We start from the raw sequence: 18,164 nt of genomic DNA, 5'->3' as shown, positions 1-18,164 counted from the left end.
TTAACATTTAGTAATTTTCATTTACTTCCTGACATGAAGTTTCTGACAAGATACAGAGGTGCAATGTAATATTTTTTAGCTATGTTGCATATATGCTTTTTCTTTTCTTTTCTTTTTTTAAAGGGGGCTCGTAAAAATTATGGATCAAATAGCTTTTTAACTCTGGTCACATTTGCTTTAGCAGCTACCTTACTTTTGCTGAATGTCTTTCCTTTCTAGATTCAAACTCCTTCAGGGAAGGGGAGTTTATAATATAATAACATTTTTGATACAGCAACAAATGCCTCTGCTCAGGCAGTCAATCACAGGCCACTTATTCTCACAGAAGGATTTCTGCTCCAAAACCTGTTTGGGAAAAAGCATAGGGGTGGAGAGGCAGTTCATAGGGAATTGGTGACAGAGGGTCAGTCAAAGAGAGTGGAGCCAGATGGAATCTCCAGGACAGATAACTTTCCTCTTTCAATCTGTCAGCTGATTGAGGCCTGAATAGGTACTGGTAGCAAGATGTGGATGAGGGATTGTGCAGTCCTGATCCCAGATTTTCCCTAATCTATTTTTTTTTTTTAAGTTTGCAAATCATTTGTATTTCCAGCTGGTTAGAACTTCCAGCTGTTTGTTTTAGTACTAAGGATTGAACCTAGGGATGCTCTGGTGCTGAGTTACATCCCCAGACCATTTTACTTTTTAATTTTGAGATAGGGTTTCTCTAAGTTGCTTAGGCCCTTGCTAAGTTGCTGAAGCTGAACTCCAACATACAATCCTCCAGCCTCGGCCTTCCTTGTCGCTGGGAATACAGACCAGAGCCACTGTGCCCGGCTGAAAAATTATTTTCGATTGCTGAGGTTACCTCTAGCAGTGAGGTTACTTCTTGCTCTACCAGAGCAAGTTATAGAAACAAAACACGTGACAATTAAATTCATTTTTCTCTTGTTCTAAAAATTACATTTCTATTAGTTTGAACTTACTGAAGCTAAATTTGTAAGTCAGGTCATCTGATGCTCCAGCTGTCCGTTTGGTCGAACCGCACTTGCACTCTTAGAGTTTTAAGGGCTGCCAGCTGCAAGGAATCCTTCAGGTTGAGGTCCAATTCCAGAAATTCGAGTGCTCCTCCACTGGGCATAAGCACACGTGGTGGGGGTGATTTAGCACCAGCGGTTTAAAGGGAGTTGACTAAGACCAACACCTGGGTCTCCAACGTGAAATCTCTTCATTATTTCCTGCTACAAGGATCCTTGCTCATCACACCAGCGTTCGCACCTCCTTGGTGTCCTTGCCCGGTTCGCCTTTGGTGGAGCTGCTTTTCATCTTCCCGGAATCCTCGCTGCTCACACGTTCGGTGCGTCCCTTTCACACGGAAGTCCCCTGGTTTCCGCAGCAGGAGAGACGGGCTCGCTGCCCTTCTCACTAGGCGTGTGGCGCCTACTCCTTGCTGTTGGGCTCTCCGGGCTTCTGTGCCTGGGTGTTAAATCCTTTCACTGGCCTGGATATGCACGGGCCGGATGTGGAGGTGCTTTTGTCCCCCGGGCCCGCCGCAGAGTCCCAGGAGGAGACCACCGCGCGACGGCTGGCGGGGGCTCGGGCGGCGCTGGCGGAGGCCGCGGCCAGGCGCGCTGAGACTCCTCCGCAGGCACAGCCCGGTCGCCGGGAGCCTCGGAGCCGCGGGAGCCGCCAGGACGCGCGTCTTCCTTTCGGGTTCCTGGGTTCCCAGGCTGCAGCTTCAGCTCGCTCCGTCGCGGGGCGCCGGTCAGGGGTCGCAGTGGGTTCGGCAAAGCCCGCAGCTGAAGCTTGAGGGCGACGCCGGTCTCCCAGGCAACACGACACGTCGGATCGCTGCAGGATCCTGGTTGGCAAGAGACCTGGTGTCTGCCACGTGATCCTCCCAGAAATAGTGGGAGCCTCGGGTCGCTACCTGCGACAGCCGCGCGGTTCAAAGTACGACTTTCTCATACCTTGAATCGTGAAGGATCCTCGGGGGCGGTGGCACAGGGAGGGACCTTCTGGTCAGTAGGGACGACGGCTCAGAGCTCCAAGGATGGGCGGAAAAGCTCGGCGGCAGCAAGACCACGTCTCCGGAGTGGCCAAGCTGGAGCTGGAGCAGGAGTTCCGTGGTGCCGGGGCCGTGGCTGCGGGGCAGCGGCTCCTCCAGAGCGAGGGCCCCGCAAGGAAAGAGCCCGAAGGGATGGAGGTGTGCGGGCGGAGCAGCCGGGCGGCGAGCGTGCTGCGCTGGTTCACCACCGTGATCGTGTACGCGGCCTTCCTGGGGCTGGTAAGAGCTGGGCTGCGACCCTCCCAGACCCTGGCGAGCAGGTGCCTTGCAGAGAAAGTGACCTTCCGATTTGGAGTCTGTCCTTCGTTCCCTGCATATTGTGTGACCCTGGGAACATTCGAGTTAATCTGCCTGAGTCTCAGTGTAGTCGTCTAAGAACCGGTCATAGTTCTAACTTGTGGGGAGTTATTGTCAAACGCGAAATAGATTTTTCCTAAAATGCTTTTTAACCGCGGCAAAGTTTCCTAGCCTCCTCGTTTGGTGAGAAGCAGCAAAAGGGATTGCAGTTTTTTAGCCACTGCCATCTATACCTGGAATTATGACACAGAAAAATGCTTTTCTGGGATTCCCTATCCTGATGACTTGACCAAATGCAGCCAACTACTTAGTTTTGCAGATAGGGAATAGACCCAGAGAGGAATGTGACTTTCATCAAACGCACAGCTGATTAAGTGGCAGAGTTTGGAACGTTGCTTACTCTGCCCTTCGTTGTATTTAAATCAAACTTTCAAATCCCAATATGTCTTCCTTGGAGCAAAGTGCAGGCTAGAAGCCCCTTTTGCTAAATTTCTGGGCTGCCCCTCATTCACTGTTTTGGGGAACTTTCTTCTTACCCATCTTAGGGAAATACAGAGGTCGAGCCACCTGAGGAAAGCCATTTGTGACAACATAGTATCTTAGAGACACCTAGTCACAATTATTTGTTAAAGTTTGTTTTTTTTTTTTTTTTTTTTTTTAATTGGGAGTCCTAGGGGTGAGGTGTGAGAAAGGTAACACTGCAAATGCTGGGTGATCCCTCATTCTGTGCCTGGTCTTGTAAATCCTTTGGCATGAAATAATTTGATTACAGCCAGTGCACTGGCTTTTCTCCATATACTAGGTTCTTGCTTTGCACCTGTGCTCACCCTGGTTCTCAGGCTTGGACTGCTCCTTGCTCAGACGGTGGGCACACCCTGAGTTTGGAGCAGAGCAGTGCAATTAAGAGACAAGTATTCTTGAAATATAGATGAATTAGAAAAGTTTTTTTTTTTTTTTTTTTTTTTATTAAAGGGTCCAAGGAATTTCCTCTGAAAGCTAACAGTTGTTAAAAAAGAAAAGGTTATACAATTTAATTTTAGTTTCTTTGCACAGAGGAATGATTCAGGAACCTGGCAGCACCTGAACCAGTAAAGGTTCAAAAAGCCCCACCAAGGAAGGTGGGCAGGCAGTATCTATTGACAGAACAAGAAAGTGACATATAGAAATAACTTGAATTGTTACAGCTCATTTGCCTGGGTGCACATTTCTGAGCAGTTTGCAGTATGTGATGCACTTAGCTGCACAACAACTTGTTCCAGGAATATACTCTCAGGTGCGGTTTGTTGACCTATTAAGGTGTGTTAAGCTTCCCCACATATGCAGGCAGCTTTAGGCCCAATATAACAATTCCAACCTTCTGGTCAGTACTCAGTTTTGAGATTGACTGAAACCTTGAGCCAACATAACTGACAAGTTTGGCATAATTATGGAATTCACAATGTACAATGACAAATGAATTGGATGATTATACATTCTCAATGCTTTTGTTGCCAGCCTGATGTAGAAGGGATGGTTAGGTAGAAGCATCTGTGACTCTTGAGGGGAATCCAACCCATGAGAGAGACATGATTACCATCATGATTTCTACCAAGAGGCTAAAGTACATTCCATAATCAGAATCAGAGAATCCAAAGGTCACACAATAAAGAGAATTCAATGAAGTTCAGTTGGTCATAGTCTTTGCAACATGATGTTGATTAAGGAACTATAAATGGACTGGTATAAAAGTATTTTTGTTCTTGGCCTGGTACACATGTTATAGGAACCTGAAGACCCACTAAACATGAAGTTTGGGAACACCTGGAAGAGCCAGGCTTGCCATCCTCCCTTCCACTCGAGTTGCCAGCAAGCCCTTAGCAGCTCTCTTAAACACATTGTGTTTCTTTCCCTGAGAAACTTTTTTTTTTTTTTGGGTGCTGGGTATCGAACCCAGGGCCTTGTGCTCACAAGGCAAGCACTCTACCGACTGAGCCATCTCCCCAGCCCCGAGAAACTTTCTTAATGTATGCAGTGGCAGTATGTAGAGAAGCAGCAGTATCATCAGCCAGACTTCGTGTTTGTGTGTCTGCACATGTGTGCTGTGCATTGAACCCAGGGCCTCATGCATGCTAAGCACATTCGATAACAACTGAACTACACCCCCAGCTGATCAAACATCTTTTAAATTGCCCTTTCTGTATTAATGAAATTTGAAATGAAATTAGAATGTTAAATATAACACTCAGTATTGTTTAGGACCACACTCAAGCCCTCTACATGAGTGGTAATGATACCGCCGTTTACCGGTGACGAGTTCTGCTCCTTCTAATGTTGAAGTCTGAGCACTAGAGAAGCAAGCCAAGGCAAGCATATTAAGCAGGTTTTATTTAAAGGTAATAATACAGACTTCTCCCCGCAGGAAGAAGGGGGCCATGGCTGATGTTCTAAAAGTCCCAAGAAGTGAGCGCACCCTACATCTTTTATAGGTTAAAGTCTCTTTTGTTCTCCAGTTCTCTCCCCCCTTATCTCTCCTTCCTGCCTACCTGACTAGGCCTGGTTTTGCATTAAATGAGAAGCCATGGGCAGGGGGAGGGCCAGGGTGATTCAGGCAGGCAAGGGCCCAGGGGGCATTAATTAGCAGCTCCATGCTTGCACTCCTTGATAAAGGCAGGTAAATCTGGTAATCAATGGGCTCTGGAGATCCTTGATATTCCATTCTTCCAGGGGCAGTCTCCAGCTTCCAGAGGCAGATGGCTTCATGGCTTCACTTCCTCGAATTGACCCGATTTCCTATTTCTACACTAACTATCTGTCCTTAATTCTGGCTTCAGTAAGATCTAAAGCTAAATTTTGCTCCACTAAGTGTTTTTATTGAACATTAATATTCTCACTCTAGTCAGTTTTGTTCCCTTGGGAAGTCTGATTGGATACAGGATCCAAAATTGTCTCAATTTACTAGTTAGCTTCAAGTTTCATACAGTTGGCACCCATCCTGCCCAAAATAAAAACCTAAGAATCCCGTTAGAGACTTTCCTCAATGAAAACTGATTTATTTTTATTTTCTTCAAGGTTGGTACTAATTTTGAATATTGACGTCTTTGACTTCTAATTATGGAAGGTAGCAGAACTCTCAGGGAAAGCTCTTTTAAGGGTTTTCTCTCCTTTTTTGCAGTGCTGGGGATTGAAACAATGGCCTCACACATGCTAGACTCTCTACCATTGAGCTACAACCCCAGACCAGGGAAAGCTCTTGAGAAAGCTGGAGTGAGCAGGGGAGAGCAAGATCTGAACCAGGGTAGATGCAGAACAGAGTAGACAAATATCTACAGACCCATAAAGGCCCTTGGAGACTGGAAAACAGTGCCATCTAGTGGCTTTTGAGCAGAGGTCAGTTAAATTTATTCATGGGAAATCTGCGGAGTTCTGAACGAAGTCCAGTGGGAAACTTATTTTTTGTGATTCCTTTATATCATGTTGAAAGGGTATATAACCTTGTTTATTGGGAAGGGACATTGTTGTATTTAATGTGACATTATACAAGTATTTGTAATCCTTGGGTCTTGCGCTTGCAATATCTGGCATCGCCGTGCACCTTTTGCAGACATCACTCAGCTTGTATCCATCTAGTTAATTCCCAGCTCACAACTTTTAAAAAACAGCTTGTAGTTTGTCATTATTTTATTTGTTTATTTTTATGTTGCTAAGGATTGAACCCAGTGCCTTACACATACTGGGCAAGCACTCTGCCACTGAGCTACAGCCCCAGCCCCTAGACACACAACTTTTGCAGACATCACTCATAGGTTTTCTATATTTGGAAGTGATTATGTTATTAATTGAAAATATCAGGGTCCTATTTCAAGCAAGTGTCGGAAAGCATGGAACAGTGATGTCTAGAATATCAAGAAGCACTTCCACTCTTTCTTTGGGGTTTCAAGGTGAGTCATTGGGAACATGGGGCAGCATTGGCATAAGCGAAGTTGTTTTCTGGTTTGGGGGCATTAGCCAACAAACCAAATAAATGATTGCTCTGATTTTTTTTTTTTTTGCTACAGCATTAGCCTTTGCTAAAGCCATTCATGGAGTTTGGTCCATGTATTTTTTCTGTAAGCAAAGGGATGGAGTTAATTCAGCAGGTAATAGAGGGAAAAGGCGGGAGGGAAAGATAAGGCTTTTAGGATGTTGGAGAAGTCCTGATCCCTGATCTTGGGAAAGCTGTCCCCCTCTAGGATGCCCTCAGCCTCAGGGAAGAAACTTCACTGCTTCAACAGGGTCTCCAACAGGTATACAGTACAAGGAATCTAGAAGGGCCCCTTTTAGTTGAGAGAGGTGGATCCAAGATTCACTCCTTGAAAGTTTTCTGCAGGAGAGAAACCTGACATGGTCCCTTCCAACAGAGTCAAGCACAGTAATTTTCTGGTATGATTTCCAAAAGACCGACTCTCTAGGTTTTAGATCATGAAAGTGTTGGTTGTCATCAGTTGGTGGGACATAAAGGGTATTTTTACTTGGTGGGAAATATGTTTTAATATAATGCATTAAAGCCTTGTCCTATTGAGTCACATCGATTTATAGAGTGGTGGTAAAATTATTGAGGGCATAGGTTTTCCAAGAACTATTTCACAAAAAGTCATTCTGCTCTTCAGAGGGAGTGAATCTGATTGTCATCTGGTAGAACCTTTGACTAAAAGGCAATTCCGTTTTTTAAGTGAACTGTGTCTAATACCATTGTGTTTGTAGTACCCCCCTTTTGTTTAAACAGTTTTGCATCTTTTTTTTTTTTTTTTTTTTTTTTTTTTTTTTTCTGATACTAGGGATTGAACCCAGGGGCACTTTACCATGGAGACACATCCCCAGACCTTTTAATTTTTATTTTGAGATAGGGCTTGCTAAGTTGATTAGGACCTCGTTAAATTGCTGAGGCTGTTTTTGAACTTGCGATCCTCCTGCCTCAGCCTCCTGAGCCACTGGCATTACAGGTGTGAGCCACTGCGCTTGGCAGTTTTTTTCTTGTGCAGTGAGATTTACCCCAGGAATGCCCCATATGGAAAACACATTTTCTAATAACTGTAACTACTCTTATGGAATCAGCCTTTCTCCATGGGAGAGTGTCTATACAACCAGAAAATGTGCACTGAAGGTGGCAAGTGAATGAAATCCATCTGCTGGATTTCCTTTTTTTTTTTTTTTTCATTGTCTTAACAGAATTTGGGGTTTGGCAAACCAAATATTGATTATAAGCTTATCATACAATTTTAAAGTCACCCCTTCAATGTTTTTTCATAATTTGAATCATTTGATCTGTTCTAAGATGCATCTTAAGAGCACAGAGCTGGGTTGGGTTGTGGCTCAGTGGTAGAACACTTGCCTAGCATGTGTGAGGCACTGTGTTTGATTCTCAGCGCTGCATATAAATAAATAAAGGTCCATTGACAACTGAGAAATATTTTTTAAAAAAAAAGAGCACAGAGTTTTTAATCATGGAAGCTGTGACGACTCTGAGGACAGGGCAGCCATCCAAGTGCTCCGTGTGTACTCGTGATTTAGATCTCCCCCTTTTTTTTAAACTGGGGATTAAACCCAGAGGCACTATACTACGAAACTACATACCTGCCCCTTTTATCTTTAATTTGGAGACAGGGTCTTGCTAATTGTCCAGGCTGGTCCCAAACTTGTAATCCTGCCTCAACCTTCCAAGAACCTGGAATTACAGGCATGCTCCACTCACTGGGTGATTTGGTTAAATGAATGACTATCATACAAAGCTGATTAAACATCAACTTGATGTTTACAAGTTACTCAGTTTCTTCATTACAGTTCTGAGAATTCTTACTCGTCCAGTAGAATTGTCTTTAAGTTATCAGAGACCTGTACATGACAGTCCTTTCCTTGAATGTCCTTCAACACCAAATTGATAATGGCCCAAATTAAACAATTAACTGTGCATGAAAAAGTTTTAAATGGCCATGGTTAAAGGTAAGATGAGAGTGCAATTGATAAGAAAAATTGTTTATTCCTTTGTATACAACATTTTTTTTTTTTTTTTTTTTTGAATGAGACTGAGTCTTACTATGTTGTCCATGCTGTCCCAAACTCCTGGGCTCAGGTGATCTTCCTGCCTCTGCCTTCAGAGTGGCTGGTACTACAGTGCATGCCACTGTGCCAGGCTCCTGCATGCAACACTGAATGAGAATAATCAGAATTATGACTGTTGGTATAATACTAGGACTATTAGATTTCTAGGAACTTCATATAGTCTCTGAAACATATTAATAACATATCCATAAAAATATAACTCAAATAAATTTTAGCATTACTTATTAGGTGACAATGCTCCCCTTATAATTTGATGCATCAAATAAGCCCAATTAGTTTGTATCTCTTTTTGTAAAGAGAGCTGTTCTTTTGACAGTTCCAAGGGTTCTAAGGCTTCTTCAGGAAAACCCCCAAAACGAATTCAAGATCAAGAAAAAGACAATTTAGAATTATTTTGGAAAGTTAACAAAAACATGAAAGGTTTAAGGCATGTCATCAAAATTAAACCACAGGTCATTTTATACTATAGTCACATTCACTTAACCAAAGTGATGGTAACACTTCAAAGGTACATACCAAAAATGACATAAATTTTAGTTAACCCTTTTAGGAGAGAGGACTTGATTCTGTGAGTGATCAAAAACTTGGTAAAGATGTCATGAAGCACAGGAATCTTGCTAAGACACAAGTGTTGTCTTCTAGTCCATAACCTCAAATGTGGTTAAGAACTGACCAATACTCTAAGGAAACTTTGTTATTTTAACAGAGAGAACCAAAATCTTGTTTTGTGGTGCACTTTAGATATTAATGCTCCATTTTTAGTAAAACTTCTACGTAATTCCCTTCTAATCATAACCAGCTTGGTCATGTGTAAAATTCCTTTCACAAGATTTATCTTCCACATACCTACTACAACTTCCTTATCCATTCAGTTTTTGTCTGGTAGTTTTCCTCTTATCATTTTAGAACAAGTCAATCTACTTTACAACAAAAATTATTCTATTTTTCCCTCAATAAAACAGCATTTCTTAATACCACAGCTTTTCCTTACCAAAAACACATCTCATCTTCCTTGTACGATTGCATACAGGGTGTCCCCCTTCTTATTTGTATGAATTTTAGTTTCATATATTAGAATTCTTAAACTTTAGTGACTTAATTTGCAGTGATATGTAGGAAGCAAGCCATTGTGTATATCACATCAACCATGTGTAGATTGGCAAATCTATGAATCATAACTTCTAGAAGCATGTGCTCTCTCAAAGTATAACTTGTCAGTGTGTCACAGAACACGTTTACTAACAGCTCCAAATATCTTCAGTCCCTCTGTCATAAGAAACTAGAGGAGGCAAACTTTCATTGCTGCCACCTTAGGTTTTGTTAGGTTTTGCTAGCCTTAACAATTAAATTGTTATTTATATATAGTCCCCTCAACCCCAACTTTTTAATCTTGATAATAATGTTATACCACTTCTGGTATCGGAAGAATATCTTACATGAGTGTCTTATCTTACATAGATTTATTTCACTTATTTTTTTTAACAACTATGTTCTAGTTCTTTATAAAAATGAGACATTGAACAGTTATCCATCATAAATTGTTTTTCTTGTTGACAAATTTTGTACAATAGGGATAACATAAGGTTGATGCATCTCACTGATTTTGTGGTTTTTGTATCTTCTCTTATGCATCTCTCAAGTGAGAAACTTCATCTAGGTAGAAACTTTCTCAATGTGACCACTATAACTCTATGGTGTCCCTAGGAAGGTTAACCCATTTTATCCAAAAACACAGATGTGAGCCCATTTTATTGTGAATAAAGTTTGTGGGTGCCCCAGAAAGTGGACTCCCTGACTCCTGATATCCCAGGATATCTCTTTGGATTTCATAAGGTAACTACCGGAAGCCTCTAACTGGATACAGTCCAGTGAAATGTCAGATTTAATGTGGTTATGGACTCAGTCCATTAAAAAAAAAAAAAAAAAAAAAGCTCAAATATAGGTAGAGAGCTTTTTACTCAAATTATTGAAGCTTACTTGAAAAGAAAACTTGCTAATGAGCTCAGTCACTGTGTGAGATCAATGGGCACAAGAGACCTTGATTTGTAAATTTCTTTGATCTCTCAGTGTTCCTGGAGGTTATTGGAATTCTATTTCATATTGCACATCTGATGCTTATCAGTTAAAAGAAAAACTTTAGACAAATTTCACAGAGTTTATTTGAGCAATGACAGGATTCATAAACTGGGCAGCACTGTGGACAAATAAAAGCTTGAGACAACCCACCCAGCAATATGGGCAGTCAGTATTTATAGTGAGAAAAAGGAAGTTATAGTACGTAAGTTGTATCTTTGCGTTTGCCTCATTTGGACAATCTGAACAGTGTACAGCCTATGATTAACTGATAAAATTGGTCAAGATGTGGGCATTAGTTGTAAGAATATACTCTTAGGTTACAGTTTTTTGACATATTAGGCTACAGTTTGTAATATATGGAGGCTGGTTTATGTCAAACTTAATTTTTCATAATGTATTATCTTTGAATAAAAAATTATTGTTAAAATCATTCTGTATGTTAGTATGTAAAGTTTTCTCAGAAAGCTTGACAGGTTATATTCCTCATGGCTGAAGGTTTCTTTGAAGAAAATTATAATATTTAAAATGCTTATATTATCTCCTGCTTATTGTCTGTGTCATTGAATGGAAGCCCCCTATATACACCAGAAACATTGCTATTTTAACAATATCAAAAATGAGAATGTTTTGGTTGGGCGTGGTGGCTCATGCCTGTAATCCCAGTGGCTTGGGCAGCTGAGGCAGGAGGATTGCGAGTTCAGCCAGCCTCAGCAAAAAAGCAAGGTGCTTAAGCAACCCAGTGAGACCCTGTCTAAATAAATACAAAATAGGGCTGGAAATGTGGCTCAGTGGTTGAGTGCCCCTGAAGAGAGAGAGAAAGAGAAAATGTGATAATTTGAATTTTTAACATCTAAACTTGTATGTTGGTGCATGTAGTATATGTCAAAACAGACAACTGTTTCAAGAATAGATTTAATGTTACATTCCCTTTCTTTTATCCTTCCTTCTTCCCTCCTTCCCTTGCAGTGCTAGGGATCAAATACTGGACTTTGTGCATGCGAGGCAAGCACTTTACCACTGAGTTCATCCCTAGATCCTATTAACTCTTTTATTTTTTAATTTTTTATTTTTACAGACTGCATTTTGATTCATTGCACACAAATGGGGTACATCTTTTCATTTCTGTGGTTGTGCATGATGTAGATTCATACCATTCGTGTAATCATACATGTACATAGGGTAATGATGTCTGTCTCATTCCACCATTTTTCATACCACCCATCATTTCCCTCTATGTAATCTAAAGTTCCTCCATTAATACACAGTAGACTTTTTAGGGTATTATTCAAATAGGAAACAGATTTCAACAAAAAAAACCAAAAGAACTACAGATTTTTTTTTAATTGAGCATTTTAAAAAGAAAAAATAGCAGCAATCTATCACTCTAATAATATTAGCATTATCATACATTTTTTTTCCTTACTGTGAACTTTCAAGTCATTCTCTGTATTGCATTATATTCTCCTCCCACTTTTAAATGCAAGCAAATTAAAAACATTTTTTTAAATATGGAAAAGCTATTTGTTCTTATATATTTCAGGGAATGACTGTTGCTATACTGGGACCCACATTCCAAGATTTGGCAAGAAATGTGAACCGAAACATCAGCAGTCTTTCTGAAATATTTGTGGGTCGTGCTTTTGGATATTTGAGTGGCTCTGTGCTTGGTGGCATTCTTTTTGACTGTATGAATCACTTTTTACTTTTGGGTAAGTAGACACTAATTTTCACTTCTTGGTGATTTTCAAAGAGTTTAGAACTTGTCTTTAAAAATGAAAACAGTAGCGTGCAGAGAGCTTGCAACTGAAATGGGTGGTGTTCAGGTGTCCTCCGTGGAAGCTGGGTTTCCGGGGTCCTGCCCTCACCTTGGCAGTTCAGGGGAGTCTGCTGGGCCCTCAGCTGTGTGTGTGCTTAGACTTCCCGACCTTCCCTGTAATTTAGGCATCACTCCAGGGTCACACAACGACTGTCCCAAAGACTCTGCTCATCAGGGTGTAGGGCAGATCTCCTGGGGCCACAGGGATCAGAATGATCCCTGGAATCTGCCCAGGCTCTGTGGAGGCTGGGTTGAAAGTGAAGGGGCGGGGGATGGTGAGTGCACCGAGGTAGGCCACATTTTTGTCCCTGCTGCCCCATGTCATGATGACCCCAGACTGCTCTACCTGACCCTAGAAATAGATGGCAAAGCTTTAACATACTCTGTTTTGAATAAATTTACATATTTAAAGCAAATTTAATGTGATAGGAGTCTTTTGGAAACAAGGGGAATAATTTATTGCTGATGAATAAGTAAATAACTCCTCCTATTTCCAAAGTTGGTGTGTATGTGTGTGCGCAATTGTTTTTGATTATCTGTTGTCCTCAGGAGTGAACCCAATGCCTTCCGAATGTTATGTATACATTCCACCAATGACCTACATGCCAGCTGAAATATATATATTTTGTATTTTCTTTCCTATGCCCTAAACTAATTTATTTAAAGTTTTGCTACAAGTCACTACACTGATTGCATTTCTTTTTCTTTTTCTTTTTTTTTGGCACTAGGGATTAAACCCAGGGTGCTTAACCACTGAGCCACATCCCAAGCCCCTTTTTATGTTTTATTTAGCAACAGGACCTTGCTGAGTTACTTAAGACCTTGTCAAGTTGCTGAGGCTGGCTTTGAACTCGTGATTCTCCTTCCTCAGCCTCCCAAGTCACTGGGATTACAGGTGTCCTCCCCCTTTCTGTCCCTTCTTCTTTTCTTCAATCTCCTCCGTCTACTCCACTGATCTTCCCTATATCTTTATGATATCTGATCCCCCATCCTTTTCCCCATTACTTTGCTATAGCTTCCACATGTGAAAGAAAACATTCAACACTTAAGTTCCTAATGATTCCTGTGTTTTGTAGCTGACTTTATTACTTTTCTCCTCAGGGATGTCACTGGTGGCCACCACAGTGGGTCTTTATATTATTCCTTTTTGCAAGAAAGCAGTGTTGCTGATTGTCATGATGTCTGTTTTCGGTGTCTCATTTGGCATGCTGGATACAGGTTAGTGAACTCTTTGGTATCATCTCTGGGATTGGACATACTGCTAGGAAGAGGCGAGCAGATGGTATTAAACTGTCCCTTGAAAATGCTCTTGAAATGACATGGACTTACTGAGTGAATCATGGGTTCCCCCTGTCAGAACCACTCTTCCTGCAGCTCTTCTTGCCAGTTGGGCATTGATTTTTGAGCAGCCAACTATAATGTGAAATTAAAGAATTTTGTTCTATGGGAGATTATTAAATTAAGTATCCAAACAGGGAAGGACTCCCTGCTATGGCTAATTACATTATAAGTGAGGGGCTTTTCATGTCATGATAGAATTTGATCATTTTAGCATAAGAGGAATTGATGGTTAGTAGGATAAAACAAATGTGGATCCACTGTTTGACTGAAGAAGCACAGAAGCAACCTTCAACTTAAAACACACTGACCTTTGAGCATAGAGAAACCTGTAGCATGCACCATTTTCCTCATTTTTCCTTTCTGTTACTTTCTCTCAGAAGTTCCTTTTCTCTTACAGTAAAGCTTTTCCATCTGTTATCATGTCTTTGAAAACTTGTTAAATAACATTCACATTTATTTAGCACCAAATCCAACCTTCTATGCCTCACTTCTCTGCCTTATGATTATTGATAGATTGTGGAAATGTTTTATTCTTCAGCCTTTGGCTGTAAAATTACAGTAGAGAATTATGTTTTTATTGAAAATATCTAATTGAAAACAAAAAAGGCAGCCAAAGACTTGATGCTTCTGGCCTTTCACCCTGCAGGTGTTCAGACAGGGAGAGTGCAGCTGCTGAAAGGTGTTCTTGTTCCCCGTAACAGGCAACCAGGGTCCTGCAGTATTCAGGTTCCTCAATGTGTGTTTTGCATCTGGTTTATACATAGGTAAATAAAGTTCTTGAAGTAGCTACCAGTTCCAAGAAAAGAAAGCTTCAGTAATTTGGCTAATATATGATAAGATTGATCATATATATATAAATATATGTTTAAACTATTTAGAAATAATTAGGGGTATAAATATTACTCCCCAATATGATGTTAGCACTGTTTTCTAAAAATCCTTTGTTTATGTTCCTGGCAGTGGAAGGAAGTGATTTACCAGTCTGTATAATTCCAAGTATGCAGATGAGATGTTATAAGGTATAGCTCTCAGGTGGTAGTGAGTTATAGTTCCTTAATCAGAGAACTGACTCGGTGCGATATTTGATAACTTTCTTACAAAGCTCAGGCCATGTAATACACATTCATCCTCTATGTAAGAGTAATGACCTATTTTTTTTAACAGGATAATTGTGTTTAACATAAATCATTTCCCCATCTTTTACTGGCAGGTGGTAATGTCCTCATCTTGGATATTTGGGGGGATGAAGGAGCCCCACACATGCAGGCCTTACACTTCAGTTTCGCCTTGGGTGCCTTTCTGGCTCCACTTCTGGCTAAATTGGCCTTGGGTACCACAGTGTCTGCTGAAAACCACACAGAGCCTGACTTTCAGCCTCCAGCCACCAATGGATCATCTGAAGCTGACTCAGCCTCTCTGTTTGGATTGCCTGATGACATGAATCTCCTGTGGGCTTACGCTTTTATTGGCACTTATGTTTTTATAGTGTCTGTCTTCCTGTTTGCTCTGTTTTTCAAGAAGAGCTCAAGGCAGGAAAAATCAAAAGCATCTGCTCAGGGATATAGAAGAGCTGAATATCACAAGAGCCTTCTCTGCCTCCTTTTCCTGTTCTTCTTTTTTTATGTTGGAGCAGAGGTAACATATGGCTCTTATGTTTTCTCCTTTGCCACCACCTATGCTGACATGGAAGAACGAGAAGCAGCTGGGTTGAACTCCATCTTCTGGGGGACCTTTGCAGCCTGCAGGGGCCTGGCAATCTTCTTTGCTACCTGTCTACAGCCTGGCACCATGATTGTGTTGAGCAACATTGGCAGCCTGGCTTCATCTTTGTTTCTGGTGCTTTTTGACAAGAGTCCACTTTGTCTCTGGATTGCCACTTCGGTGTATGGGGCCTCAATGGCAACCACGTTTCCCAGTGGTATTTCCTGGATTGAGCAGTACACGACCGTAAGTGGGAAATCTGCAGCCTTTTTGGTAATTGGTGGTGCCCTTGGAGAAATGGCTATTCCTGCAATAATTGGAATTGTTCAAGGACAATACCCAGATTTGCCAATAGTTCTGTACACCTGTTTGGGGTCAGCAATATCCACTGCTGTTATATTTCCTGTACTATATAAATTAGCCACTTTGCCTCCCAATCGCCAACAAAAAGCAAACAGGAACAGTGAGTACTGATAAGCTTTACCCTCTAGTTCTGGGATATGAGAAAGCAAATGAAGGGGAGGAGAGCAAAAATGGAATGAAATGGGTTTTGAAGTGGTTGAAATGAATGACACAGTAAGGCACATTGTCACAGAGATATCTAGAAATAGTTTAAGTGAGCCCACAACTGAAGACTCTGATTCCTCTCAAATAAGTTGATATTTGATTCTTCTTCAGTTACTATTGACAATTCCCCTATGAAGCACCTTGCCTGAAGATTGGACTAAAGCGACTAACACTAAGAGAAGATGGATAATTTACTGACTTCCTTGAATAATCTCCAATTCTGAAGAAGGCCGAGCAGCGTTAGCAGATTTCAGCATGCTTTGGGGATCAAAGTTTTCAGGTTCATTTATAGCAAATGCTAAAACGTGTCCAAATATTCTCCTAATTCCCAGAGTCTTTCATAAACTGCCATTTAACATTGTGACAAATTTTCACTGGAGGGTTTTTTTTGAAGGTTCTGTTTTATAGTCAGTGTCTTCAATTCAACGATATATAGTAATTCAATTATGAATATTACACTATATTCACTGATGTTTTAAAAGTTATTTTATGTGCTAATTTAATTGCTAATATGTTCAGATGGATTTAGAGATACTATGTTCTGATATTAGAAGCAATTTGAATTAGTACATTAGTAGTAGAGGTATAGATGGGTCTTTTGAGGCCCCTGACCTACCTCAGTAACAAAGGCTAGGTCTAGGTCTTTCTGTTTTAAAACTTGACCCTCACTGGGTTTGGGCGATAATCCCATTATAAGTATGTGAACCAGGCTAGAAGTTTAGTTTACAATGAGGCACAGACTTTCCTGGGGTTTGGAATTCTTGTGTCACCTATCCAGGGCTCTTCCTCCTTGAGTTTGAAATACCTGGGAAACCAAAGTAAAGATGAGGTGACTTGGTGACCCAGGTCACCAAGGATGAGAGAAAGGGAACTTTATAAGAGTATGGCCAAACTGGTATGGCTATCCTTCAATAAATGACTAGAACTGATGAGAGATTATGTTTACTTTTCCAAAGTTTTATGTTGCGTGACCTCTGATTTTCACTGGAATACAATGTTTGCTTTCTATTGTCTAATTTCTATAAATTTGCTTTTGAAAATAATTTTGGTTTGTCTCACAGAAACATGGCACCTTTTTTGGACCACTGCCCCTTTCACTTCACAGTATTGGCTCATGTGAAGAACCTAACAACATGGAGAGGGCTGGTGGAGAAATTAACAAGAAGGAGCCTGTTTCTCTTTTTATACTGTACTTTTTCCTTAGCCAGAGCTTGAAAATCGCCTCTGTTCCCTTTACTGCTTTTCCTCAGGCTGTTGGGCCTTCGGCAGCGGCAGTTGTCTATCTGCTGGGAGGCTCCTTACTACAGGGATTCCACTGTCAGCTTCCATTTCTAGAAGGTAGGAGATGGAGCTGATCTGGGCACAGTGGTGCACACCTGTAATCCCAGCAGCTTGGGAGGCTGAAGCAGGAGGATCACAAGTTCAAAGCCAGTCTCAGCAACTTAATGAGACCCTATCTCAAAATAAAAAAATAAAAAAGGTTGGGGATGTGACTCAGTGGTTAAGCACTCCTGGGTTCAATCCCCAGTACCAATAAATAAATAAACAAACAAACAAACAAACAGATGGAGCTGAGGGAGAAAGCATGGTAAAGAGGCCATGGCATAAAAATTAGAAATGTACACTGGAAGATCATGCAAATTCCATGAATTAAAAACCAAATGGCCTCTGTATTATGTTTGCAACAAACTCCTAGATGAGGTTCTATTGCTGGCCGTGGACCACACTTAAGTTAGGAAGGACCACATTTTAGCGGGGGTGACCACTTTGTTGTTTATGGAAATTTTGTCTGTTTTGTTTTAAATCTGACTCTTTTTGTCTTTAGGAGTTCATAGTCCCCCTGTGTACCCTCTACACACATACACACAATATACACACCCCACTATGTACAAGACACCCTACATAAACATGCTGCAGTGCTCTAAAACAGGTACCTTTAGTCTTCTCCCTTTACTTCATTGACTGTTAATGATTTATTTCACATGATTTGTGGATACCTCCTATTTTGCCATCTGTGTGAGAAAAGCCAGGTAGACACTAGTGACAGTTCAGAGGTTCCTGCCCTCATGGAGCTTCCCCTCGAATGTACTCTCCAGTAGAAGTTTCTGGGATGATGGACAAGGTCTACATCTACACTTATATCTATACTTCCCAGTAGTAGCACTGACAACATTAGGGTGAATTTAGCCTTCAAAATATGGTATGATACTAAATGTATTTTTAATTTAATTTAAATTTTAGTAT

The 18,164-nt window shown here is 41.1% G+C and overlaps 1 protein-coding gene across 1 annotated transcript; it reads left to right on the top strand.

Annotated features, from left to right (window-relative positions):
- Nucleotides 1–1,629: 1,629 nt before the first annotated feature.
- Nucleotides 1,630–17,378, top strand: LOC124988197 (sodium-dependent glucose transporter 1C-like). The gene is made up of 4 exons (XM_047557473.1): nt 1,630–2,266; nt 12,036–12,204; nt 13,413–13,529; nt 14,863–17,378. Exons 1-4 carry the CDS (start codon nt 2,033–2,035, stop codon nt 15,825–15,827), a joined length of 1,485 nt encoding a protein of 494 aa, XP_047413429.1. The 5' UTR covers nt 1,630–2,032; the 3' UTR covers nt 15,828–17,378.
- Nucleotides 17,379–18,164: the final 786 nt, after the last annotated feature.

Source organism: Sciurus carolinensis, chromosome 7 (genome assembly GCF_902686445.1).
Source record: "Sciurus carolinensis chromosome 7, mSciCar1.2, whole genome shotgun sequence".
NCBI classification, from domain to species: Eukaryota; Metazoa; Chordata; class Mammalia; order Rodentia; family Sciuridae; genus Sciurus; species Sciurus carolinensis.
This window is presented reverse-complemented; position numbering and strand designations above follow the sequence as displayed.